The sequence below is a fragment of the Vespula pensylvanica genome, chromosome 2 (assembly GCF_014466175.1).
Source record: "Vespula pensylvanica isolate Volc-1 chromosome 2, ASM1446617v1, whole genome shotgun sequence".
Taxonomy (NCBI): Eukaryota; Metazoa; Arthropoda; class Insecta; order Hymenoptera; family Vespidae; genus Vespula; species Vespula pensylvanica.
In genome coordinates, this window is record NC_057686.1 from 12816875 (window position 1) to 12844160 (window position 27286).

The 27286-nt window shown below is 36.7% G+C and overlaps 1 protein-coding gene and 1 long non-coding RNA gene across 18 annotated transcripts in view; one reads left to right on the forward strand and one right to left on the reverse strand.

The window, feature by feature from the left end:
- LOC122626902 (peripheral plasma membrane protein CASK) overlaps window positions 1–27286 on the reverse strand; it is a 119294-nt gene that overhangs the window by 4394 nt on the left and 87614 nt on the right. For 8 of the 17 annotated variants that reach the window (XM_043807458.1, XM_043807464.1, XM_043807460.1 and 5 more), the window contains 5 exons: window positions 12213–12404; window positions 11901–12065; window positions 11639–11707; window positions 6680–6787; window positions 1–167 (listed from right to left, as the gene is read on the reverse strand). The exon at window positions 1–167 is cut by the window's left edge and continues 71 nt beyond it. In XM_043807458.1, coding sequence (XP_043663393.1) covers window positions 1–167; window positions 6680–6787; window positions 11639–11707; window positions 11901–12065; window positions 12213–12404 — 701 coding nt within the window. Of the gene's footprint in view, window positions 168–2480; window positions 2511–6679; window positions 6788–11632; window positions 11708–11900; window positions 12066–12212; window positions 12405–27286 lie in introns of all 17 variants that reach the window. The other 9 variants (XM_043807462.1, XM_043807474.1, XM_043807468.1 and 6 more) reach the window with 4 other exon arrangements.
- On the forward strand, window positions 22266–24052 carry LOC122626911. Its single transcript, XR_006326755.1, has 3 exons — window positions 22266–22885; window positions 22976–23226; window positions 23612–24052. It is a non-coding gene; the product is annotated as an uncharacterized LOC122626911 (long non-coding RNA).

A 27286-nucleotide genomic window follows, 5' to 3' on the forward strand; every position in this document is an offset into this window, starting at 1 on the left:
AGACCCGCGGAACCAGCCGCGTTGTCCTTACGTGCTTGCCACCAATGATGATCGTCCTTGCTAATAATCTGTAGGATGTCGCCTGTTTTAAAGGCGATGCCGGCCTGTGCGCACGGTATTAGCTCATCTTCTAAAGGATCGTAGTCAAATTGTGCGCGCACGAATATCTGTGAATACATATAGAAAAATATTACGATTTATTTTAACAAGGAATTATACTATATATTTTCCTATCGAAAGGTCGATCAACAGAAAAGCGAATCTCAGTTAATGAGAGAATTTCATGAAGAAGAAGATGATTGATCGATCGATCGGGTTTGAATGAACTTTTATGTTATATGTAAAAGTTAACGAAGAAAAAAAGAAAAAAGGAAAAGAAAAATAGGGCATTCTCTATCGACCGCAAGCCATGGTAAATAATCGGTCATTGATCATTCGTTTCGATCGCTGATGAGATCTACTAAATGGTTGCAAGCTAAACAAACTATACGTATTTGCAAAGACGTATGTATGTTTTATCTAAGTTCTCTTTCTTTTGCTCTCTTTTTTCCTAAGGAAGCAAAGAATGAGAGAAAGAGAGAGAGAGAGAGAGAGAGAGAGAGAGAGAGAGAGAGAGAGAGAGAGAGAGACAAAGAGAGAGAGAAAGAGAATGAAAATTGCAAGCTATCAGCTAAGAATTTTTGCAAGAATATGCAGCGTACGGATCGAAAGATCACGTTATGGATCGTTCGTTTCCGGGATAAGGCTGAAAAATAATCGTATCTTCCGTTATCAAATGCGGAAGTGTAAACAGCGATCGAGCCGTGATACGACTTCGTCTTGTGGTTTAGAGATAAAAATAGGAGAAATTATTAAAGAAAAAGGGCTGATGATTATTAATTAGCATTCTTACAAACGAATCCACTATGAGACATGTGATCTGTCAAGTAGTATCACTGACTTCTTTTTTTAATCATTACAATGGGTGCATTGCAAGGCGATGATGTGAGCGGGATGATAGTCGAGACGTTTTTAATTAATAATTGAGTTGTCCAAACAACGGACGGTTTGTTAAATCTTTTCTTTTCTTTTTTGTTTCTTTTTTTTTTTTTTTTTCTTTGCATTTGGCCCACCAAAGGAAAGACGTCTTACGCATTAGCTACGTCGAAAATGGATTTATTAGATCGATGTGCGTCTAATTAGCGCAACGATAAATCCTCTAGCAATGCAATATTTAAAGACGATACAATTTCTCTTTTCCACAAGAAGCTGAAGCACTAATTGTTGCACATATGTATGACGTATAAAAACAGAGACAAATGTAGGCACACACGCAATATAGTACAAGAAAACGCGCGCTGCAAAAATGCACTTTCGGGCTCTACTTTGGCGGTGCGTGTAAATAAGACGTCGTAGTTGGAAATGTACCGGCGATTTACAATAGTTTTTGTTATATGAATTAAAATATATATGTGTGTCTATATATGTGTGTATATATATATATATATATCATATATACATATATGTGTATATATATATATATAAATATTTATATATATATATATTTTTTTTTTCGATATCTCAAACTATTTATTAATCTATATACATATATATTTGTACATATGAAGGGAAATATTGTGCCTTGCCGGTAATACATGATAAATTGGTTAAGGTAGAAGGATGTGAGGTGCGATTCAATTTCGTGGCGAACTTGTGGATAACGAGGGACTTACAGGTTGTTACAGGAAGACGTTAAAGTTGTGCGATCGATAGATCGTTAAACGATATTACGATGAATTCAATTCGCAAAGTTCTGTTCCTAGTTCGAAATAATTCGAAGGAGCAGCGACGATCTTATTTGCTCGAAATACGAATGAAACTCTGAGACTGCATTGATTACGATTGCACGTTCTATGTCGTGTCTATGTTATTGAACGAAGCTAAACGAAAACAAAGGATCATTGATTCGAGAAAACGCTTTTACGCGTTTTCTAAGCTCGTACGATGGCATGCGTGAGATCTTTTCTAGAGTCTACACGTATTTTTATTTGCATTTAAAACATGTATCGTGACGAGCGCGCGAAAAAAAAAAAAGAAAAGGAAGAAGTAATGAACAAATCGCGACATTCAATAACAGTGGAATAGGTAGAGACCTACTTTTCTGTAGTGGCGTATGAGACGTGTTGTAAGAGAAGTGGAGAAAGAGATAGAAAACGAGAAAGAGAGAAACAGAGAGAAAGAGAGAGAGAGAGAAATAGAGAGAGAAATAGAGAGAGAGAGAGAGAGAGAGAGAGAGAGAGAGAGAGAGAGAGAGAGAGAGAGAGAGAGAGAGAGAGTCGAGGGTACCAGTCGAGTGGAGTAGTTCGGAGGAACGGTAAATGTGCGTGTGCGTGTGTATGATTTCATGTGTGTTATATAGATGTGTATGGGTAATATGTAATAAACGCATAGCCTTCTAACTACAGCAGTCCAATCACACCAGATCAAGTGGCGGTACTTACTAACACTGGCAGAGGCCTAATCCTGAACAACTAGAGCGTTGAGGAAACAGAAAAAAGGAAGATCAATTAATTTTTTTATGTTCGTTCAGTCGCATCAAGACGAAGTTTCGGATCATTTTGAATATTCTTTTTTATTTCTCTCTCTTTTCTTTTCTTTTTCTTTTTTGTTTTGTTTTGTTTTGTTTTTCTTTTTTTTTTTTTTGTTCTTTTCTTGGTCGCTGTTGTTACGAAACAGAAAGGCACAAAACGTCACAATTAAATCAACACCTAACGTTGGGCCATACGCGTCAACGCTTTCGAGATGCACGGTGCTTGTGTTCTCTTCTGGTGCATGCAGGTTTTTGCTTTCTTTGGTTTTTTTTTTTTTTTGTTTCTAGTTAGTAGTTAGACCACCGAGCTAGCACAACATAGAAATGATCGTACTTTGATCGTACGAATTGGCGAAGAGAAAAAAAGAAAATTCGTGCTCGCAGTAGTCCGACATCACACGCACAAATAACTGTTACAAGCGAGTTTTACTTGCTGCGTTCGTTCGAGATAAATCGTTGCGAGGATATCCTTAAGTTTCTCTTGAAGAAAATATATAAAGATACACAAGCTCTCAGGAAGAAATATATCTCGTTATTGAAGAAAATCGAAAAGAGATCAAGCGATTTTTCTCGATCGATCGAGCAAGATTTACAAGCTATCAAGAAACGTTACACACACCTTTCGCTCCATAAAATCGTCTACGTCGTCCTCGCGATGATCTCATTGCAACGGTACGTTTTCTCTTTCGATTTTTTTTTTCTTTTTTTTTACTTTATTTTCTTTTCTTTTTACTTTGTCTTGTTTTAGTATAAACAAGATACGTATTTGAAAGGAAAATATTGGAATAAAAGAGAGATGAAAGGCGCGATACGATATCGAAGAAGAAATGCGTTTATGAGAGACAACACGAGGGAGAAGGATGATTAATTAGGAAGACAATGATCATAAACGTTTTCACGTTTACGCGTTTGTTTCCAAGAAATTATTATACAATACGATCCCATTGATGAAAAAGACGAAGAGGAGTCCGTGCGTTCATGCTTAACGACATAAAAAAAAGGAGAAGAATCTAAAAAATTTCTTAGGTCGCACCGTTTCAACAAAATTCACCGCGCAATTGTCGTACCCCGTTTTCACAAGTATGGTCACAAAAGGATAATACATGATACGTGTGAAGGTCGGAACGATAACTTGCGACGTGCATGAAAGAACTCTGGGTTTTACTACAGAGACAGAAGGAAAAATGAGAGGCGAACGTTGTTGACGATCGTGGAGAGGAAAGTTTGGCCGTTGAAGGTAATAAATTTTTGGTATGGTCGATGTTGGAACAGCTGAGAGCACTCTAAGGTGGTAAAAAAGACAATTTCTAGACAGTGATATAGCAGGTACTGCGCTATCGACAACTCGTCTGGTGGACTGACTGCTGCTGATGCTGCTGAATCCTCTTGTCGAATTTCCATTCGAAGGAGTGGGTCTGTATTCTTGGCTCCAGGAGCAATAGTTATTATAACATCCTCCCGTTCCTGCTTTTCAAAAGACCTTACATGGACGAATTAACTTTCCATAAAGGTGAAATCAAGAAGGGAAACGTTTAGGAAAATTTTTCCAAGTGAAAATTCACATCACGTAACACTTGTGAATTTTACTACCCTTTGTGGAACGTCTCGTCGAAGGTATGCCGTGGACTTAACGGGTCCCAGCTGTTGGTAGGGTGGTGTAATAATCGGATAATGACAATGAGATTCTATCGAACGATATTTTGCATATGGGGATATGGTATGGCGAGGTACAAACGGGGCGTAGAACACAGAGATATAAATTTTACCTACTCAATCATCCACGCTTACTGCAATAACATTTGTGTGAAGTGGTATTGTAAGAAGTGAATTACAAAGGAAGAGAAAGAGGGAGAGAGAAAGAGAAAGACAGAGAGAGAGAGAAAGAGATAGTTACAGAAAGAAAGAGATTAGACGGAGAGATAAAGAAAATGAGAGAGAGAGAGAGAGAGAGAGAGAGAGAGAGAGAGAGAGAGAGAGAGAGAAATGTTGTTTGGGAAAGGACAATGTTCTCTGTAAAAGAAAAGTACTAAAGTTAGATTCATCCATAATAATAATACAAAGGATACAACGAGAAAATAAAATAGTTAAAGAAATAAGAAAATAATTGAAAGAAAAGTAATAATTAACGACTTGGAATCGATTTCAATGTGGTTATTCATTACATGATCAAAACAGTCTAAATACAAGATAGAAATTTTATTTCCCGATAAATATGTTTAAACGGAGAATGTTTATTACGAGAGTAGAACGTATAGCATGCTAGTAGTGCGGTCGCGGCATATATACGTATGTATACGTATGTGTACGATAAAATGGGATCGATCGAAATGCGCATCGGTCATTGATTTTATTTGTTTATTGCAGGCAGAAAGAGAGAGAGAGAGAGAGAGAGAGAGAGAGAGAGAGAGACAGACAGACAGACATAGAGAGACAGATAGATGGATAGACAGAAAGACAATGTGAGTGATAGAGAGAGAGAGAGAGAGAGAGAGAGAGAGAGAGAGAGAGAGAGAGAGAGAGAGAGAAAGACAGAGATAGAGAAAGGGATCACGTTTATATAGAAGCTTCGTGTGACGAGCTGTGATGTTCCAGCAGTTTACGCTTTATTATGTCTTCGTACAATATGCTGTCGTAATAACGCCGTCGTTGTTGCTGCCGTTGCGGTTGCTGTTCTCTCTCGTAATGCACACACAGTCGTAGAGAGACGTCTAAGAGACGGAAGATGTTCAGCCGAAGTCGTCGAAACTACAAATCTATGTGTGTACGTATGTACGACTTGCGCGTTGGCATACAAATTAATGCCCTTATAGAGTAATGCTTCATCTGGAGCTTTTCTTTCGCTTATGCATTATTATTATTGTTGTTATAATTATTATTATCATTATTATTATTATTATTATTAGTATTATTATTATTATTATCAGCATCATCATCATCATCATCATCATCATCATTATCATCATCATCATCATCATTATCGTCATCATTATCATCATTGTCATATCATCATCGTCATCATCATCATCATCATCATCATCATCATTATCATCATCATCATCATCATCATCATCTTTATTTGTTATTTGTCGTACCATTTTCTTCTCGCGTAAGAATGAAATTTGTATCAGATATTCGCGAAATATATCGAATAAGAATAAAAAATAAAAATGAAAAAGAAAAAAGAAAAGGATAGCGCGGCCGTTGCCTCTTCTCTTGTCATTCGATACGATTGAATATAAGCGGATAGTTTGTCGAACGCGATTTCGATCCGCGATTCGCTATTGAATAATGCATCTTCGCTCGGCCGGCCAAGCAGGAATATTTCATAGCGTTGTTCGATACCATCGAAATACTATCCCTCTGTGAATAATCCTTCTTATAGTACAATAAATAGGCTAGCACGTTTTGTGCATGTATGCTACAATATTATTTCTTGCTTAAACCGATTTCGATCTTTTTCATTTCCGTAAATCTATGTTCGCTCTTATTTCTTTTTTCTTTGGGAAATGATTCGAAAGCAACCGCAATGTACGACAATAAAAAGCAGAATTAACTTTGTAAGTTATATGTAACGCTCGATAAACTTCGAATCTCGTATAACATACAATATATAGGCAACTATATACCTTCAACATACTTCATATCGCTTTTATAAAATTCAATCAAATCCCTCCCCCCCCGTTTCCTGTACTATATCACACGTATAAGCGCTATATGTAACACATACGTAGCACACCGCAAGGGTGAAGATGGGTGATACGTAATATATCGCGTCTAACTAAACTCGTTCGTTCGATCAATCGATATATACCTTCATACATAGCTGGGATGATCTACAAAAGTGCACCATCGAATAGCAAACTATACCTTCATCACACATCACACTGAAGAACGAAAAAAAAATATATATATATATATAAATTAGTTAAAAATTAGATAAATATTTACAAATCGTGGGAATCACGTTTGTTTTACTCGAAACATCTGGGCTAAGAGATTGAAACGTGTACGAAACGAAACTATTACCGCATATATATGTATATATTTTCGATTAGGAACGACTAGAGGATAGGTAAATACTGCGATATTATTAACAGCCCCGCTTTTTACCAGCTTGTTCGAAGTCCACGCAGTACTTCGATCGTCACGACGATCGTTCGTCAGGTACAAACGAAGCGATGTATGCGTGTTTACTTCGATTCTTCCACAGGGGGAAAACTGAGATTAATAGAATTCCATGAGAAAACAGTTAGGCCTGAAAAACTAAATTATCGTGAAAAAGTAACAAGACAAGAATAGAATCTTTTTCGACACTGACGAAAATTTATCGCGCTCGTTTACCCTCAGCAGCATGTAGAAAAACTTTTGCGCATGGAGTTAGAGAGAAAAGAAAAAAAAAAAAAAACAAAAAAAGAAAAGAAAAATACAAGAGAGAAAGAAAATACACCAGATTTAGGAGTTAAATTAAAAAGAAGAATATAATCCACGCAAAGAGAACGCTGTTCCATTTTGTGAATCATGTTATTAATGAGCAATCAAGCTTTACGTAGATCGAACTAGCGTCACTAATTTACGACGATGGAACAGGTAGGTACTAGGTATATATCATATCATATATCTCGCGTATATAAAGCGTGCGAGCATGTCGCAGAAAACAAAAAGAAAGAAAGAAGATAGAACATTTCGAATAAACGCGAATCGATTGAAGTCACAATGCAAAAAGGGCTAATCGAGAAAAAAGAAAAGCTCTTACGTACGCAAAGATATCCTTCATGCGGGTGAGGGTAAAATGAGGGGTGTAACAAAAGCTTCCTTATACGACAAAAACACAAACAACATTCCAAATAACATATGTCGAATAAAACGAAATATAGTGCATTCCTTATGTATCTTTCAAAAATTACTTGCTATCGATATAAAAAAGATAGGTGTTCGAATAAACGATGTAAAATAACGATAGATATAGAGATAGGTAGGGGAACGTAGAAATCGTAGAAATTGTAGAAAGAGAGAAAGAGAAAGAGATGAAAGATTTCTAGGGATAGATTAGAGAAAGATTTAGATGGAGACATAGAGAAACGAAAAGGAAGGAAAATATAAATATACATAAAGAAGAGATAGAAAGAGTGAAAGAGAGAGAGAGAGAAAGAGAAAGACAGAGAAACGGAGAAAAATAGAGATAGAGAAAAAAATAGGAAAAGAGAGAGAAAGAGAGAGAAAGAGAGGAGAAAGAGAGTGAGAGAGAGAGAGAGACGTGCACGCGTCGTGGACTCGAAAGCGCCGACCAAAGCGTTTTGTTACACCGCTCGTACCGGATTAGCGCTTTTCTCCTTTTTCATTTCTTTTTTTTTGACTTCGTTAAAAATATATTGATGCTATCACATTGTAGTTAGCTTTGACCAGTTAACAATATTGTCCTATACGAATAAATTCGTTGCTTCGTGCTATATCCATTTAACGAGACATGGTATGACTCTACAACTTGTTATTTAGAATTTCTATTCATTGGAGTCTCGAACGCTGTAGATACGTATACGTATACATGTACGTGGCAAGAGGAAAATCATGCGACTGCTCGATAATATGCAATTGGTGTCGATCTACTTAACATTTCTCTTTTGTTCTCTTTCAATTCTTTGGAAGGGCAATTAGGCCGCAAAAGTGAGCGTTAATGACATTTCTCCCATCGTTGTGAATTCACCTGTAGTGAATTTCGCAAATTTTATGAATAACGCGAGCACTCGCACATCCCCTGCAACGGTATCCCATGGTCCATGCACGCAGCATCCACGAATAAACGCAGACACGAGAACTCTATTTCGAATCTTTGCATTTCGAACTTTTATTTTATTTAAATTATCTTCATCGAAATTATGTTTAAAGTAACTCAAGAGAATAAATTATGAAAGCAAATATTATACGAGAAAATGCAAAAATATACGAAGGTAGTTTTGTTTTCGCGTTTGTTTTCGTGTTTGCATCATGTGCATGCATCATAATCAGGCATAATACAATACCTGAAGGAAGAAAAGTATCGATTAAATCGATAAATTATTCGAAATTTTTTCCTGAAACTTGCGTATCGAGCACGATACAGCTTACCCCATTGATACATAATGGATAATCTATAGTAATAATAATAATAATTCTTCTACGCGTTATTCGCAGAATTTTCTAATCAACTATACAACTAAAGAAAAAAAAAAATAAACAAATAAGCTATACCTAAAACGAATATTTTCTATACAATAGAGATATGGATATAGAAGCGTGTATCTATTCTAGTGGTTTGGGAGGAGAGAAAGAGATATATAAATATATAGATAGATAGATAGATAAAGAGAGAGAGAGAGAGAGAGAGAGAGAGAGAGAGAGAGAGAGATTGAGAGATAGACAAAGAGAAAGAGAAAGAGAAAGAGGATGGGATTCGATCTTTACTTTTCGAGGAAGCAGTAGAGTGTAATCTGGAGCAGAGTGTGGACGCTATGCGCGTTGGTAAAAAATTCGAAACGCGAATACGTACGCTCTATAACTGAGCGAAACAGAGGGAGAGAGAGAAAGAGGGAGAGGAAAGAGAGATAGATAGATAGATAGATAGATAGATAGATAGATAGATAGATAGATAGATAGATAGATAGAGAGAGAGAGAGGAAGAGAGAGAGAGAGAGAGAGAGAGAGAGAGAAATAGAGAGAAACACGGAAGATAGAAGCGGAACTCGAAATAGTATTCGACGTACACAGACGCGCATATTTACTGACCGGAATGTCCAAATGACGGGACGGATGAATTAATGGGTACGCGAATGACATCGGAAAAACGTAAACGTTATTGTTCGAGGAAAAAGCGAATCTCGACCGAAGCAGCGTTTGCCGCCTTTCGATTATTGCAAATATCGAGTAGACACGATAGGACGAATTATATACTCCGTAAAAAAAAAAAAAAAGAAAAGAAAAAAAAAGAAAAAGAAAGAAAGAAGTAATTGAAAGAATGCGAAATGAGTTTCGCCGATAAATCGATCGTTAGGATTTTATCGTCCGCTTTCCTGAAAACAAAAAAAAAAGAGAACAAATCGTTCTATCGTTGCATTATCAATTGAAAAGTTTCGTCGAATTGATTTTAATTTTGATCGTCGAATACGTTCGTTTCGCTGTTTATATAGCGATTTATCGAAGTTCTACGTGTGTCTGTGGGAAATCGGTGAAATATTAGCAGCACGCTCCTCCAACAAACCTTTCTATAGCCGTGGGAAAAGTAATTAAATCTAATATCGCCTGAGATGAGATACGTGTCTCGTTAAAAGTGTAGAACGAGTGTAAGTATTTAATCTATAGATTTCAGAAAGGAAGAAATCTATGCTAACCTCTCGATAGATTTTCTAGATCACTCGATAAAGTTATAGTTCTTTTTCGTCGAAATAGATAGAAATATAACGTGTAATAATTCTTATGCAGTATTTTGCTCCTACCGCGATGAAATTTGCTTTATAGAAATTATTCTATGAATATTCGATTACTATTACATTCGGTTTGTGCGAAGCATCGCTTTTTTTTTTTTACGACACGTTCCTTTTCAGAACATACGCATTTAACTACTATAAATACGAAACTACGTTTCTCGAACGTCAACTTTTAATAAAACGCGATGCTGGCAATCTTAGCTCGCTATAATTATCCTGAGCTGAACGTTTTTGAACATTCATCGACTGACAACGTTTGTAATAGATACTCTAATATTGGAACAATAGAATCTATTTGGAGTTCATTCTTTTTATCAATAAGATAACTAACTAAACACACAAAGGTAGAATCGTCGAAGTCGCGAGATTTTCTTCGAAGGCCAATAAATTACATCACAGAGGTTTATTATATTGAAAGGACTAGTCGTCTAACGAGTAATTAGATTAATTAACGCTATTACGATTCGCTTAAGTGACTACGCTGGAAACCCGGATAGTGATTCTTTATAGATTTCCTCTTTTGTGACTAATACGGTAGATAAGCTTCTTGACTAGTATAAGTGTTCTTTGGCTAGGATTCTATAATTAAATCTAATACTGAATCTCGGCAAACTTCGTCGGCCAGGATTTTCGAGCATTCAGGTACGTAAGGACGTAAGCAATTTGTTACATCGTAATATTATACGACTTTGCTTTTTATACCTATAGCTTTCTACATTTATCTCGATAAAACGAAGATCACGTTTATATAAGGGAACCTAAAAAATCGAACTACTTGACTAATATTTACGTGAGGAATCAATATTCATCCATATCGATAACTCGACTATAAAACTTCGACGATCGATCGCTTACGGAGATTCTATCTCTATCTTACGAAGCTTCGCGAAAGATCAATCTTTTGAATGGAGAGAAAAGAAACACCGAAAAGAATACGATGGAGTATAGGCCATCGATCTCGAGAGAGAGACAGAGAGAGACAGAGAGAGAGAGAGAGAGAGAGAGAGAGAGAGAGAGAGAGAGAGAGAGAGAGAGAGAAAGAGATAGATAGATAGAGAGAGAGAAAGAGAGAGAGAGAGAGAAAGAGAAAGAGAGAGAGAGAGAAAAGCAGGAAGAAAACTATCGTTTGAAACCTTCAATCTAAGTTAACAATCCGAATCTTGAAACGAGATAAAAAAGAGAAGCAAAAAGCTATCATCGTTGTCTTTTACATAGTGGCTGATAAAAGGAGGCTGGAAAGCTAGATAACCTATCTAAAGGCTCAAAGCACTTTAGGAAAGGAACTATCGAAGAAAAATCTATAGAAGAAATAGATTTAAGATTTTCGCGAACGAAGAGCCGAGAGTGGATTGAGCCGACGTTTAGGAGTACTTTCGGTCGAGGAGGAGGCGCTTTTGGATTTCGAAGTTTTTGAATTCTTCGACGATTTCTCTTTGCCTGTTGTCGAAGGTACACTGCTGGTGTTGCTAGCCGTTGATGTTTTCACCGATTTCCCGGATTTGTGCGCGGCACTCCCCGAACTTGTGCCCGTAGGCGTAGTTGGAGGTATAGGATTTTTGCTGTTGGTATTTGGATTTTGGGACTGGAGACGGGTTTTGGGGCTTACTTGTACCTCGCAGGGGGGTGGCGCGCTCCTGTACGATGGCACGATCTTGAACGTCACCGATCCTCGTGCTTCACGCTGAAACAAATACGAATATACTTCATATTACGAGGAAGAGATAAAGGTATTAGTTATTTAAATTGAGATAAATTCGTGTTTTACATAATATATATGAAAAATATTTTAAATATAAAAAAACAGAGAGAGAGAGAGAGAGAGAGAGAGAGAGGAAAGGAGAGAGAAATTAATCATTATCGATGTAGCTACTTACGAGAATTTTTTGCAAGGCATTAACGGACTGATTAGCGACGGGTATTCCATTGATTTCTCTAATTTCATCACCGACATGAAGAGTGGCTTGTCTATGGATCATCCCACCGTGCATAATTCTTGCTACTACACATTTTCCATCTTCGTTCATTTTCAAGGTAATCCCCTAGAATCAGAATGATGAATGTGATTATTCCTGAATGTAAATTTATGTACATACATATTAAACGAGATAATAAGAGTATTCCAAGGAAGATAGAATTTAAAATCTTTATTTGATATAAAAAATAAATGAACAATGAAATAATGTTACCATTGGCTCGTCTGTATTCTTCTGGAATTGCACCAATCTGACGCGGGTAACGTTCTCGAGGTCAAGATCGCCGTTCTGACCCTCGAGGTCATCGCCGCCATTCAGATACGGTAACAACGGGGGCGGTGTCACTCTCGTAGCTTCCTCGCCGTAAACCTCGTGGCCTGCCACGTCGTGAGCTTGCAGCAATGCCTGCAATCGAGTGTGAAACGAAATCATGAATGAAACGTTCCAGTTGAACAGGTCTCAACTATAGGAAAATATCGATATTCGTATATGCACTATTTACTTTGTTTTTTTTTTCTCTCTACTTATACAAAAACAAACAATCACAAAAATCTCTTCTTTGAAAAAACAATCAAAGTTATTTTTCATTCTGATCGATTTCGAATGCATCGATAGATAAACAATCGTTGGTTGTTGAATCTGATACAATAGAATTTTACAGCTCGCTTAACTGCAGCGTAGACGTAATCGCACGCGACACACCGTGTAAACGTGGTTAAACTCGAAGGAGTAGAACGCTATTTACTTAAGCGTCCGGCTTACTCTCAAGCCTGTCCCCATTTAAGTCTCAAATATTAGAGGACATATCGCAGACACGAAGTTGGCTAAGGGTTCAGCGGATTATAACCGAATTCGTGGTTTAGTCACGCGGTATTTGAATCACTTCTCTCTGCTTCTAATTAATATATATGGATTTCAGTCGTTCGAAAAATGGTTAGAAGGAATAAATCGAGAATGATTTTCAATTTTAATTTCAATAGTAATGATAAGAGAACAAAAGATTAATTAAAAAGCTCGGCGTTAATCAATCGTTAATTGAAACGAAAAGATATTTTTTCCGAAAGTTTGTTATGTCTTCAATCGTTCGACGTTAAAGAAAGATTTTGACAAGCGAAGGAGGATGAAAACCTTTCATCAAAATACATTCCGGTGACAGTTTCGATGAATCGTTTCATTGTTAGCAAAGACGAAAAGTGGACTACAGTAAGAGGACGATCTCGAGGAGGAGAAGCCATCCTTATGCTTTTCAATACCTCTACACTATTTTTCTATATTTTCTTGTCTATTTTCGCTACACTATTTTTCTCTTTTTCTTGTGTAAAAGAACTTCGCGAAACGACAACTCTCGGAAGTTAAAAGGTCGTTGGACGGATCCATCTTTTTGACAAATCTTCAATCGAACATTGAAAGTATTGAAATGGAAAAAAAGAGAACGAGAACGATATGAAAGATACAGTACTGATGCATCGACAAAGAAAAAGCGAAGGAAAGCCAATGTATCGTAAAAGTAACTATAGAATCAAGCTCGTTATTTGCTTTTGCGTACGAACTATGAAAACTATTTTCGATATTCCTGTAAGATTCCTTTTTTTTTTTATTATTTTATTATATAATATATCAAATTGCGTTAGGTAAAAAGATTCTTTAGTTGCAGTTTAAAGAGTATAAGAGGACGAACGGAAACTCTTTGCAAAAAGGGATATTAGTGTCGATGCTTTTGTGTACGTAATGAGAGAAGTATCAACGATCGTCTTGGACAGCTTTCGAGCGTCTTTTCCGGGACGAGTGGTGTGCTCTCGTCGAAATGGAAAAGAGAACGAGCACGAGAGGAATCGCGCGATACGGCATGTCGAACAAATAAGCGCCCTGTGAAACGTCGAGATAATTCGTTGGCGAGTCGCCAATGTCTGAAGGGCGTCGTTTAGCTTGCAGAAAGAGAGAGAGAGAGAGAGAGAGAGAGAGAAAGAGAGAGAACCTACTCGAAACAGACGAATTTATGTGGACTATGTAAAACGCGTATTCGCACATTTACTTACTCACAAATACTAGTTAGAACGTAAACGTAGATGTAACCGGCTCACTGAGAAACGACTGCGGCTTATTTGAAACGATGCCAAACTCGTCACCTGCTTCCCGTTGATAGTCGACTCCCTTTCTATTTCCTATTTTGCGTATATGTAATCTATATGTAAATCATATGTGATGGGTAAAGTAAATGCTGAATGAAAGAGGGACCATAAAGAGAAAGAGAGAGAGAGAGAACTTTGAATGATGGTGTGCAAATGGGAGATACCATATCGTTGGTACATGAGTAAAGAGGAAAATCGGCCGAGCGTGAACGCTTCGTTCGATGAAACAAAATATTTGATTTATGCTAATATATCTGATTTATGCGAAATTATCGAGAGAAAAAAAAAAGAGATTAAGTCAGTTTGACCGGGGTTTCTCGTTGTTGGCAGAGCTACCGTTAATTACGCCGAGTCCGTTGGGTATTCATTAATTAGAGCTCGTTGTGCTATCTGTCAGGGGAGTGATGTCCATTTATTCTATTTTTCGGACCTGAATAATATATATATATATACATATATTTATTTATGTATGAATATATGTATATACATATATACATGTACTAAAGACAATGGACAATGGACGACGATGATTTGACTTCTTTTTATTCGATTTGACTTCTTTTTTTTTCTATTAAAAACTGAAAAGTAAAAACTGAAGGATATAAATTATATTCTTATGTTAAGAACATAATTTCCTTTGGGAACTTTGTCCTTAATGATCATTTTCGAAAGGGGAATAAAAGAATAGGATATGAAACGTCTTATCGAGTAAACGCAGGAAATGGTAATGTAACGCAAAAGTTATCGAATAATTCCTGGACTATTCTTCAATCGACGTGGCTAAAGAGTATGGCTGGAGAAACTTCGGAGTAGTGAGACAATAGATTTGAATTGAATTTGAACGAGAGAAATGGAATGGTTTAATCGTAAGAACAAGTAATTCTATACTTTTCTATTGATAAAGCGAAAGACAGGAATATTTGTCACTTTTGGATAACAATTTCTAAAGGTATTAGCGAGCGTTCGACCGCGAGTGTATGTTTGTTAGCTTACATGTCGATGAGTCCCGGTTCGTGGCTTTCTGGATAAAATAATACTACAAATCCCGATGCAAATTATTCTGCGGTGTGTGTCCAATGTAGTGAGCATGTATCTAGAAACGAATTCATTCGATCGAACGTTAGAATAATACTTGTGCGGTTAGTAGTAACTACAAGAGGACCACGAACGAGATCGCTATGATCTTCGATTATAACATTTTACCTATAGAGATATACAGGAATATATTCTTCGATAAATAATAATAACATTTGTATTGCTGTTGATGCATAGTCGATGAATGGTACTACAGAATTTTGGCGGAACATTGTTGTTGGCCGACTATCAACGTTGATTGTGTGATTGAGTTATGGGTGACAAAAAAAAAAGAATAGAAAGCAAAAAAAAAAAAAGAGGGGGAAAAAACGTGAGAAAGATAGAGAGAGGAAGAGGAAGATGACGTAACGCGACGAAGAGACTCGTTACTCGCGAATACAAAACTCGCTTGATTTATATTATACAACGTAACCGAATTTGTATACACGAATTTCCATAATCCTGTTGGATGGCACATTTCGTAGCTAGGTGAGGCACCGTTCGTAAGGTAACGAGGATAATGAAATTCTCTATGATAAATACAGGAAAAGAAAGAAAGGTTATCAAAATATTTAATAAGTATACGTTAAAACAAAGCGATCTACTTTAAGCAAGTTAATCTATTTTCTCGTCAGCGAAATCAGCTTTCGAGATATCATGGAGACAAAGATTCGACGTTGAAGATGGTGTAAAGATCGCGACGATTTATCACCTTTAGAATATGTCCCAACGTAATACGACATCCATCTGAATCTAAAATTTTCAACGGGTGAAAGCCACGGAAGGATTTTAAAGGAGCGACGTCCTCATATATATTTCATACATTATGGAACATGTCTGCGTGTTCGTTGCATGTATGTATGTATGTATGTATGTATGTATGTATGTATGTATGTATGTATGTATGTATGTATGTATGTATGTATGTATGTATGATGAAGCGTACGCAAGAAGACGAGGAGACTCGTACACGTGCGAACAGGGTAGAGATGAGGGCGCTGACGCGAAGGAATTTGAGATAGAAAGGTAGTGAAGGAGAGAAAGAAGGAGGGAAAGAGGGAAAGGTAGAACGATCTCATGTGTCACGTTGGTGTAAGCCAGTATTGCAGAAAGAGAGCAAAATGGAGAGAGAGAGAGGAGAGGAAGTAAGAGAAGGTAGAGGAATAGTGGATGTATCAATGTACAGTGCATCTGTGATTTCCGGCTTTCAAATACTTTATCATTCAGTTTATTCAAGACGATCCATGCGAAAAATTGTATTATTTCCAATACCTATCTTATTTCAAAGTTATATATATATATATATATATATATATATTTTTAGTAGTAGATTGAAAGAGATAATGCTTGTCGAGAAGTAGCCGGAAAATTAAAGCGACGAAAAATAATCATAAGTTTCAGCAAGACTGTTCAAGAAGATTGGAAACGTAAGCCGGCGATTGGTATCTAGCAATGGTAGATATCCATCTAGGTATATCTCCGTTGGACTATTGGAGTGAAAAGAAGAGACAAAAATTCGAGGAGCACTTTTTCAGATGAATTTTTCTCGAAGGGCTTCGAGCTAAGGGAATGGTATTACGTATGCAATGAAAACATAAATACGCGAAAACGTCTATGTTCTATCTCGACAGTTGGAGCTTTAGAATAGCATCGAAATGCAACACGTTCCTACCCCTCGAGTATTTCACTCGCAAACTGTTTAAATTAATTCCCTTCTTCCACGGTGAGCAACATTTAAACGCGTTTTACACAGACGATATTTAGTTAACGAGACGAAACACCGCTTTACCGTGCTCCCAATCGATTTGGTTAAGCTTTTATCGGGTTAAGTAATTTACTAAGTATCGGCTAGACTCGACAAATAGCTTTTCGTATATTCGTCAATTCCCTTTTATCACTTGGGATTTGCTTATACGAGTTACGACGAGTCGATCGATTTCACTCGAAATCAGATTATTTCTTCGATCTGTTAAAGATTAGAAAAACCGAACGAACATTCCTCGCTTGTAAATTACCACGCAATCGTATGTTCAAGAATTTATTTTGCATAATGCGGTTTGTCCTTTGACCATTTTCGCTCGTAGTGTCGACGTGGAAACTTCATAGTTGGGGGCTTTTGTCTCCGTTCGTAATTGCTGAAGTAGTTAAGCGAGTTTGTTGGAGAATGATAAGAAGAGAAGAGAAGTACTCAAAATTGCTCTTTTTCTGTTCTCCCTTAACATTGAAGACATCTGAACCACTTCGAAAGTAAGGATAAATTATACGTGGATCGCATGAATCTGATATAAGAAAACTGTCTTTCCTATATAATTACATCCTCTTGATCGTTTGCACCATGATAGCTTTTTTGTGAATCGAGAAGAGAGAATCAAGATGTCACTTTATCTCTGAGAAACGATTCGCTTGGAAAGTTATGCAAATGATCAGAAGGAAAAAGAAAAAGGATGGAGAGTGACGACGTTCGAATCGACCACTCGACGATTAAAAGACATCGGAAGTAGAAAAGTCTATCTTCGGCTTTCGGTGGTGTACACATCTCGTTGTTTTCTCGCTTAATGGTGAGCAATTATAAAAAGAGCTAGCGAAGTGAGAGAATGGTTAGAAAGAAAAGGAAAAGAAGGTGGATTGAATGGGGAAAAGACGGTCTGCGAGCTAGTGTGCATTGTCTCGAATTCTTGAGCGTTTGGACCGGACTAAAACTGGCCGTATAGTTATAAAAGCTGACGACGCATTAGAACGTTTCATTGTTCGAAATATTACAGCTTCTCTCTCATTTTGTTCACTGCTGTCTCCTTTCCATCTTACTTTTTTCAAATGCCAATTCTCCGAGTCTTTTTATATCGCAACTCGACGAGTATCTAATGTTTCATCTCAGGAAAGGAATCGATCGGATAAAACGTATTCCGTTGTTATATTCTTTTTTAACTTTTTTGAAAGTAGAAAAAGAAAGAGTAAGAAATTAAGATCTCAGTGATAGTATCCTGTCCGGACATTAACTTTTATATATTTATGCGCGAGACAAGGAATTAACGTTAGAATTGTAATTAACTATAAAACACTTGATAATGGATGGCGGTCGAAAAAACCGTCCTAAATATCATATCGCATTTCTCAGAATTTTACTATTTATCGTCTCGTTCAAATAGAAAATATAAATTAATCTTATGATTCTCTTAGAATAGATCCACGTGTATCTATTTTTTAAGCTTTGCGCGCTTTTTCTTTGTGAAACATTTTTCTCTTCAAATCGATCAACTTTTATTACGTTCAAATAATATAGGAGTAACGAAAAGAGTTTGTTTTACTGACAAACGTGATGAAAGATTATTGAAATTATAAAAAGATAAACAATTCAATTCGTTAATTATCTCTTTTATCTTTTGGTAAAAAACTTCGTTTCGATTAGAGACGCGATTGATACCGCTTCGATGTATGAAGAAAAAAAGAAAAGAGAGGGCTGTTTACTCACTCTTGTGTATAATCTCAATCTTTTAAGAAGCGTTACGCATTGCGGCGATAAAAGCAGCATATCTTGCGATATAATGTGGACGATATAAAAAAATAAGAAAATAAAAGAAAAAGAAAAAAAACGCGGTCGATCTCTCCTCTTTCTTCTTACCACGGAAAGAGGTTTCCATTATAGATTACGTCGATTCTACCAGCATTCGCAAGCAAGATTTCAACCTCAGAAAATTTCTTTGATAATCAGAGATGACCCGCGATAAGTATCCACTAAGCCGTTCAAATATCCGCGAGCATGGAAATCGGTTTTCGCTTATCTCTTAAATTAGATTTTCCTTTCTATGAGACACAACGAAACCAAGAATCTTCTCGAGGATCAGTCGACCTTGAAGGCAGAGGACCCGATCGCCGTTGGCACCAAAGTATCGAGGATCAATTAACAAAGTTTGTGATAACACCGTGCTCCTCTGCATCCGTTCGTTCGCTTCATTAAAATCACGCTCTGACCGACGGGTTCGATGAAAATTACGAAATTTACGCGTCCGTGGCAGTTTCGACTGATTCGTCACGCTTCGACGATTTATATGTAAAAAAAAAAAAAAAAAAGAAAAAAGGCAGAAATTCAAATGCTTCGTCGCCCGAAAATAATTTTTCGAATTCATCGTACGAACGATTAAACAAGTACATTTATTTTCTCTTGCTTGTTATTGCAAAAACATGACGATTATTTCCACTCTATTTGTTAAACGATACTTTTCAACTTGTATAAATCGAATCGAGGCTAAACGATCAAATGAAATTTTCTACAGGATGGAGAGGGAAAAGAGAAACAGAGAGAGAGAGAAAGAGAGAGAGAGAGAGAGAGAGAGAGAGAGAGAAATTGAAAGTAGAGTTATAATTTTGTCAAAGTATCTGCACCTGAGACTAACAATACAAAACGATTTAATTAATAAGTAATAAAAGGCACGATATGACCAGACATTTCTCGCGCACCGAATTCTGTTCTTTTTTCTTCATACAAATAAATTCTTCCTTGGTTGAATTAACAGGATTAGAAACGACGTTCTTTCCTTGAAAAGAAATCCATCTTAAAGAAATAACGTAGTGAACACGGCACGTAAGTGAAATTCGGTTATTTCCTTCGTTGATCTCATTATTGCGTCCTCTTTTTGGAACGACCGAGCAATTATTTGAAAGCCATCGTTCTCGGTGAGAAATAGGGAGGAGTGAGAAATAGTCAGATTCGATAAATAGCAAATCGCATTAAAGACGATTATACGAAGGGAACGAATCATAAATACGATACAACGTTATAAATAATTCTTCAAAATAGATCAACGTGTGATTTTCGTTTGCTATAATTATTTCTTCCCTTTTTCATCGTATACAACGTACGAAGCAATTTCGTATTTCGTTATTCTTCGTTCGTACCGAAGAATAATGAAGAAGAGAAAAGAGGAAGAAAAAGCTGTAAGATGGAAAAGAAAAGATAAAAAAGAAGAAGAAGAAAAAAAAAAAGAAGAAGAAGAAAAGAAAAAAAGGAAGAAAAGTCGTTTTAAAAATGAACTTTTTTTCCTGCATGCAACTCACGTAACAAAGCATCGTGCGATTCGTCGATGAGATCAGGAATGGGCAGTGAGAGACGAAGCGAAGAAAGAATTCGAGCTATCTTTCTTTTCTTTATTTTGTCTCTTTTTCTTAGCCCGAGCAGGGAAAGAATCTTCTACGTTGATCGACTTCGGTGAATTGCTGTGGTATTCTGGTACGCGTACGACGAGAGCGGAAAATTAAGAAGATTCGTTTATTCGCTGGATATGAGAGTTCGCGATATAGTTGATGCGAAAAGCTCGCGGGAGAATACCGGATGTCACCACCGTGCTTGCATGCGGACGGTTGCTCGAATACTGACTGTGCCGCGCTCTGCTGTCGACACCGTTGAGTTCGACTTCCCGCCAATCCCCTTATACGCTTCCCTTCTGTTCCGCACTACTCTCTTCCGGTTTGTTCTTTTCAGCTTTTTTTCGTCTCTTCTCCTTTTTCTTCGACTACCTTCGACATTCTTTTTCTCTCTCTTTTCCTCTCCCCTTCTCTTTTTTTTTTTTACAACTTCCGCGAAAACAAAAATCTTCCTTCGAAGCAAGAAGATCCGATAAGAAAATCGTTTCAAGCAGGAGAAGATCTTCGGGCGTTCTTATTTTCTTAGATATTTGCTGATATTGACAGAGATTAAATGCGCCTTGAAACGAGAGCTAGATTAATATCCTTCAGGAATAAATCCATGAAAGAAGAAGGTGATTTCTATTATATTTTATGCTCGCCGAAGATATGTTCTTACGCTTGCTTTTACTTTTTATCCCTTTCCTATTCTTTTTTTTTTCTTTCTTTGAATTTTTTTCTTTTAGAATATTCGATAGAAAGAGAAATTAATCGTTAAGTAAGAGATACAATTTATTATGAGAAATTTGTTTTCGAATAGAATGCAACAATTCTCCTTTAAGAAGCATGTATATCTATCTATTCATTTATCTATCTATCTATTTATCTATACATATATATATATATGTGTGTGTGTAATGTTAATATCCTCTTCTATTTTACCAGAGACAAATTCTCTGTCGGCTTTAATTTCTATCCGGTTAGAAGCGTGTGCTCGAAACACGTCGCGATTCAAAGGTAATAATTTTAAATTGACTTTAATTCAATTCAAGCTATTTCGAGAATTATACCTATGTATATATGTATGTGCATTCGACTTTAGTACCTTTATAAAGAGCTCGGTACACCATCGATCGTTATACACACAAAGTCGACACATTCGGAGATTTGACACGTGACTCCTTGGATCTCTTTACGATACTAAAGAGCATCGTGTTGAGGTCTGTTAAAGTACCTTTGTATGCAGTAACAAATAGAACGTACTTGTGTACTTTGTGTACTTTGTAATACGTACCTATGAAAAGTGGTTCGATCGCATAGTTTATCAGTAAAAAGTACATCAGCTGTTTATTTCGATGACTCTTCAAAAGAATTAATTTAAATCCATGCTACTTTAACTTAGAATCGCATAAAGAATATAAAATTACATTTTTAACAAGAGTAGAATATTTTAAAATAATTTATCTCAACTTTCATCAAGATAAATGAAATATCTACGAGAACATTCATTTTTATTTCAATATTTAATAGAATCATTTAGAACAGCTGGTCAACGAGGTTTTAACAAGAAACACGAGGGCGAGACACTCCTCCTGATCGACGATCGACGGTGGCTGGGAAAAGCGTACGATCCCTTTAAGCCATCAAGCAATAAGGGGTTAACACGAAGCTGAAGAGTAATGAATTTCCATCGACTTGACGAAGCACTTCGAAGCTGATATGTACTTCGGGTCAGCCTTGCTCTACATTAGAAGTATCCTTTTTACACTGCGTGTAAATCAAGATGTATATGTGTGTGTGTGTGTGTATATATATATGTATATGTGTGAATATTTCGTATAATTAGGATGAAGATGAAATGGACACGTAAGCGATATTCCAAATTCGTAATTGGTAACTTTCGTGCGTCCCAAAGGGTGAATCTATTAGAAGACTGAGAAGTTCGAGTTCGGAGAAATTTCGAGAAGACGAAAATACTCCGTTGAGAATTCTTGAGTAGCTCGATAACGAGTTTCGAATAAACTATTGAGAGAAACTGTGGTTCGAGGGGTTGACGACAGGGTCGTTTTACTCTTCAATCTTTCGACGAGAAGATGAGATTATAAATGTATTTAAATTGAGAGAACAAAAGTACAGCTAGTATCTCGTTCGAATTTCATTTGCAATATTCGTATACGCAGCATTTCTTTGAAGGAAGAGAAAAAGACGAAGAGAGAGAGAGAGAGAGAGAGAGAGAGAGAGAGAGAGAGAGAGAGAGATCGCCTTACGAAATAACGCAAATTCGCAAGGCAAGCTGTAAAACGATCCCACCAGGGAGCAAAGTACCAGTCTGATAAGAGAATGCAGGAACGAAAAGACCCCTAGTAAAGGACATTGCGCCTGTAAGGAGATCTCTTCGTGACCACGAGAACAAGTTTGTAGTGAGTTCGTGTATGCAGGTATATATCTATCTACCCGGGAGCAATCGTCGGTAGAAGGATCCGCTACTTCTCGCGAATTTACATTCTTTTTTAAGACTCGACGGAGCATGAAATATGCAAGGGTGGCAAGGCATATCGCAGGAAAGTATGTATCACAGAGACTTCGTCTCTTTTTTTCTTGTTTTCCATCCTTTCACGCTGCCGGTACAAAAATTTCACCCTTTCGTCGTTTCAGGAAAACAAAGGTTCGCAAATAATTAGATAAAATTAAATTTGAAGTTGCATGAGAATGAGATAAAAATATTTTCTCTATGGCAACAAAGAGTAAACTATTTTAAACTCAATAAATTATCTCCGACAACGTAACAACGTTTCTGCACAATTTTAAAATCATTCTCTTCTTGAGATACCCACGCTCGCTTGCGAATGGAGGAGAAACATAGTCGGGAATATCTATTTGCTTGTATCATGAATGATGTTACGTCGGTAAGTCAACGTTAGAAGCGAACAACGATAGTTGGAAGAGGGTAGCTTTCCCTCGGGACATCGATTTCTCCCTTGTCGTTGCGCCAAACGCTTCCAGAGTTTACCTTCTCCGTCGTCCGATGGCGCTTTGACGCGCGAAAAACTTGCATTGACTTTGGTGGCGCTACTAACGAAAGAATCCTTAGGGGGTTGAAATAAATCGCCCGTCAATGAAATTCTTTCCCTATTTAATATCACCAACTTCTACTTCAATAATTTTTATTTTCTCTTTCTACGTTTGAACCACTCGCGATTGGCTTTATGAATCGGCAAGCTTTGTTCTTCGTGCATGCAATTTGTCAAAGCGATCTCATTCGTATTCACGCGTATACATCTCCATTTACAGGGGCAAACACGGTTGGCAAAATTTTATTGTCGAGACGCGAGCAATTTTCTCTTTGTTGAATGTTCGTTTGATATAGAATCGACGACTACATCGAGAATCGTACACGTGCACGATTAAGTGACCTCTTCTCACGGATATGAATTTAAAATACTATTCTCGATTGATAAAATGGCAAATAAGTGTTACTATTGAGCGTTCTTTCTCTGTTAGATCGAGAATATGAACGATAAGGAAAAATTCTTTCGAAAGGGATAAAAGAAAAGGCATTTCGTCTAGCGAAATGGAAATGAATCCTTTGCGGCTAGAGCTTTGTCGAGTAAATTTTTCCGAGCGAAGAGGTAGATTTCACACTGTTTGTTACCGAGTGCCCCATCCCCAAGGCAATGGCATAGCGAAAGCGAGAAAGAAAGCGAGGTGAACAGATAGACAAAGAGAGAGAGAGAGAGAGAGGGAGAGAGAGAGAGAGAGAGAAAGAAAGTGAGAGTCTATGCTACGAGGAATTTAGAACAATGGAAAAAAAATTGCGAATTTTCTCGACTTAGAGGCCGGCCGCTTTTGTTCAACGATGAGTGGCAGTTTGTCCGTGTCCAAGCTATGTACGTCCATGGAGATCTGTTGGCCGTCGATAAACGTTAAGCGCTTTAATGACAAAAAAAAAAAGAAAAAGAAAAAAGATAAAAAAAAAGGAAAAAAAAAATAAAGAAAGAGATAAACTGAAAGAAATTATGAATACAAGCATTCGAAGAGACAGTGCAAAATAATGATCCATTTAACGAAAAACTTTAAGCCACCGATTCTTCCGTTTATAACGCCAGGATTTTCCTGCTATTTTTCCCATAGTCGACATTAAACGTTCCACCGTAAACGCCGGTAAATCATACGTCAAATAAACTTCTCTAGCGACATAAAATTCATTGTCTCACGGAGTTTACCTATCCTGAACGAGGCGCATACTCTACCGCTTGCAGGCAACATCGTGCAAAATAGCGTTTGGTATAAAAGCGAACGCTACAACATACCTTCAGTGAAACTCTACGAGGTAATGCGCTCGTATGTGAGGGCGAGCGCAAATATTAGTTTTGCGCTGGACATTACTCCAATAACCGATATTTACCGATCATCCACTACCGATATTAACTCAGAACATGCAATCGCAAAACCGTGTGAAACCGTTCAAAGGAGGTTTAATTGATCTTATCAAGTCGACCTGTACGATCGTTAAAATAAAATAATAATCGATAAATGTTAATGATCGAAAGTCGTTTGTTAAAACATCATAATGAATTTCGAAATGATCGTTTCGTTTAATCGATCAGTATTTTAACACAATGAATACCGTTATTTCCATTCAAGCCGTCGTTGTTACTTTATGTACAACGAAATATGATCATTAAATGCTTGCGAATATTATCAGTTGATGCATAATTATATAGTGCAATTTTCATACCGTGAGACCATCAACAAGCTACACGGCGTGTGTCGTTTACGACTCATAAGGAAGCGTATTGCTATTATCTTCAAATTATCAATTGTGTTTTCATAATTCTACTTATTGGTTTCTATTGATATACGTTAACACATAACTCTGAATCGCATAATCCTTTCACATAATATAAAATAACAGTTTATAATGTTCCGTATAGGGATATTTAACATGGATACCGTTAGTAGTCCTTTCTGTCAAGGATCATTTATTACTATATGAAATATTTATCCTCAAGAAGTTTGTTCGATCTTCGTTAAAAGATGAAATATTCTTCGATTAATTTATAATGTATATTATAATCATTGATTAATTTACGATGTATATTATGCTAATTATTTTATTAATATTATAAATATAATAACTTATACGCGTTTATAATGAATGCAATAACATGAGCCATCCATGAAAAGTCAGCCGGTAATCAAAGTATTAAGGACAAAAGTTGAAATGGGTATAAAGAGCGATTCTAAAATGAACGATTAAATTTTAATAACTTGTACGGATGAACGGACAAGATACTTTTTATCGTCAATTAAAAATTATTGAATGAATTACGGTGATAGAATGAATACTATATAGGATAAGTGCAATTAAAATTGGTGTAATTAAAACTGCAGTCCCGCTGCGTATTCGCTTTGCTTTCATTCGACGGCTACTACCACTTATATATTGCTTGGTCTAATTTCATTGGCCGAATGTATGAACGTGCATGCTGCGTATTTATGTACCTAACTATATATGTGATATATATATATATATATATATATAATTATATATGTGAACATAAAGGCAAGTACATACAATGTATACACACGCTCTTACAAATAACAACAGGCTTACATCGAACTGTCGTATTTAGGTAATTTTAATCATACGAATTAAATATTATTATTGTATTTAACATTTCCACCGTCGGATAATAATGAAGTTCATTTGAAATCAATTCAAATAATGAGAAATTATCGAAAATTACGTATCGTTGAAGAGAAATCGATTGAACGCATTTGATTTTACGAACGGAGCGAAGTCATTTGCAAAAGCGTTCGATTCCAAGTCTGGAATTCGTTCTATTCGACACGGAAATCGTCGGATTGAGGAAAAGGATGGGAAGTTCTACGAAAGTTTTTTATTTTCACGGGGAAGCAGCACGGTTGGAAGCCAGTTCTTACCCTTTAATTTCTTTAAGATTACTTTACGATCCATTTTCTGCATACTTCGATGAAATCTACGTCGAATAAACGGAGCATGTCTTTGGCATTAACCATTCATAGAATATCCGTGCAACGTTATAGAAAGATTTGTTATCAAAGTACTACGATGCTATTTCCGATTATAATGACTTTCTCTAAAAAGAGATAAAAAGGTACGCATTTAAGTGAGGCTCACGGATCCACATGTTCGTGAAAATCATAAAGGACATTATGGTAATTGACTTTTACATCAATGTTATGTAAAAAGATCACTCGGTACAGATTTTCCAAAGACAAGACGAGGAGAAGCTAGCTATTCCTATGGTAGCAAGACTCGTAAAATATAATGGCCACTTTCGATGCCGCATTTATATTCACACAAATTCGCACGTACATAGATGTAAGTGTTTAATGACATTCGTTTCGACCAACATCAATGTAACGCCTGTTCGTGATATTACGGTCGGTCTGTGTTCAAATATTCGTATAATAAGGGAGTTCTCTTCGAACGAATGGAGATCACCTAATTAAACGTAGGTATGTCGTTACGAAATGGAATGGTACAAGAGCCAGTCGAAATGGTTAATGTGATCGAAAGGAATATCGCATAATACTTTAATAAGATTGCGAATATCTTTGTGGAATATCCATAGAATTCCTTTGAAGAATCCTTTGAAGGCGATCATGCCATTGGAAATGTATTATTAAGATTATTCAAATATCGAATATACAGTGTTAAGACGACGATAACAAACCACATGGCCTAAGAACTTGCCAAAGTAACATTATACAAAGTCTTGACTTACGAGAGATTTAATGCTTCGTCTAGAATCTTGTATGTTGATAACATAATGCGGTTTTATCTGAAAACTTGCTTTCTCTGCTCGTTTCATGTTTCTGGGAAAAAGATTAAATGAATGGCACGAGAATAGTTGAATTTATCTCTCTCTCTCTCTCTCTCTCTCTCTCTCTCTCTCTCTCTCTCTCTCTCTCTCTCTT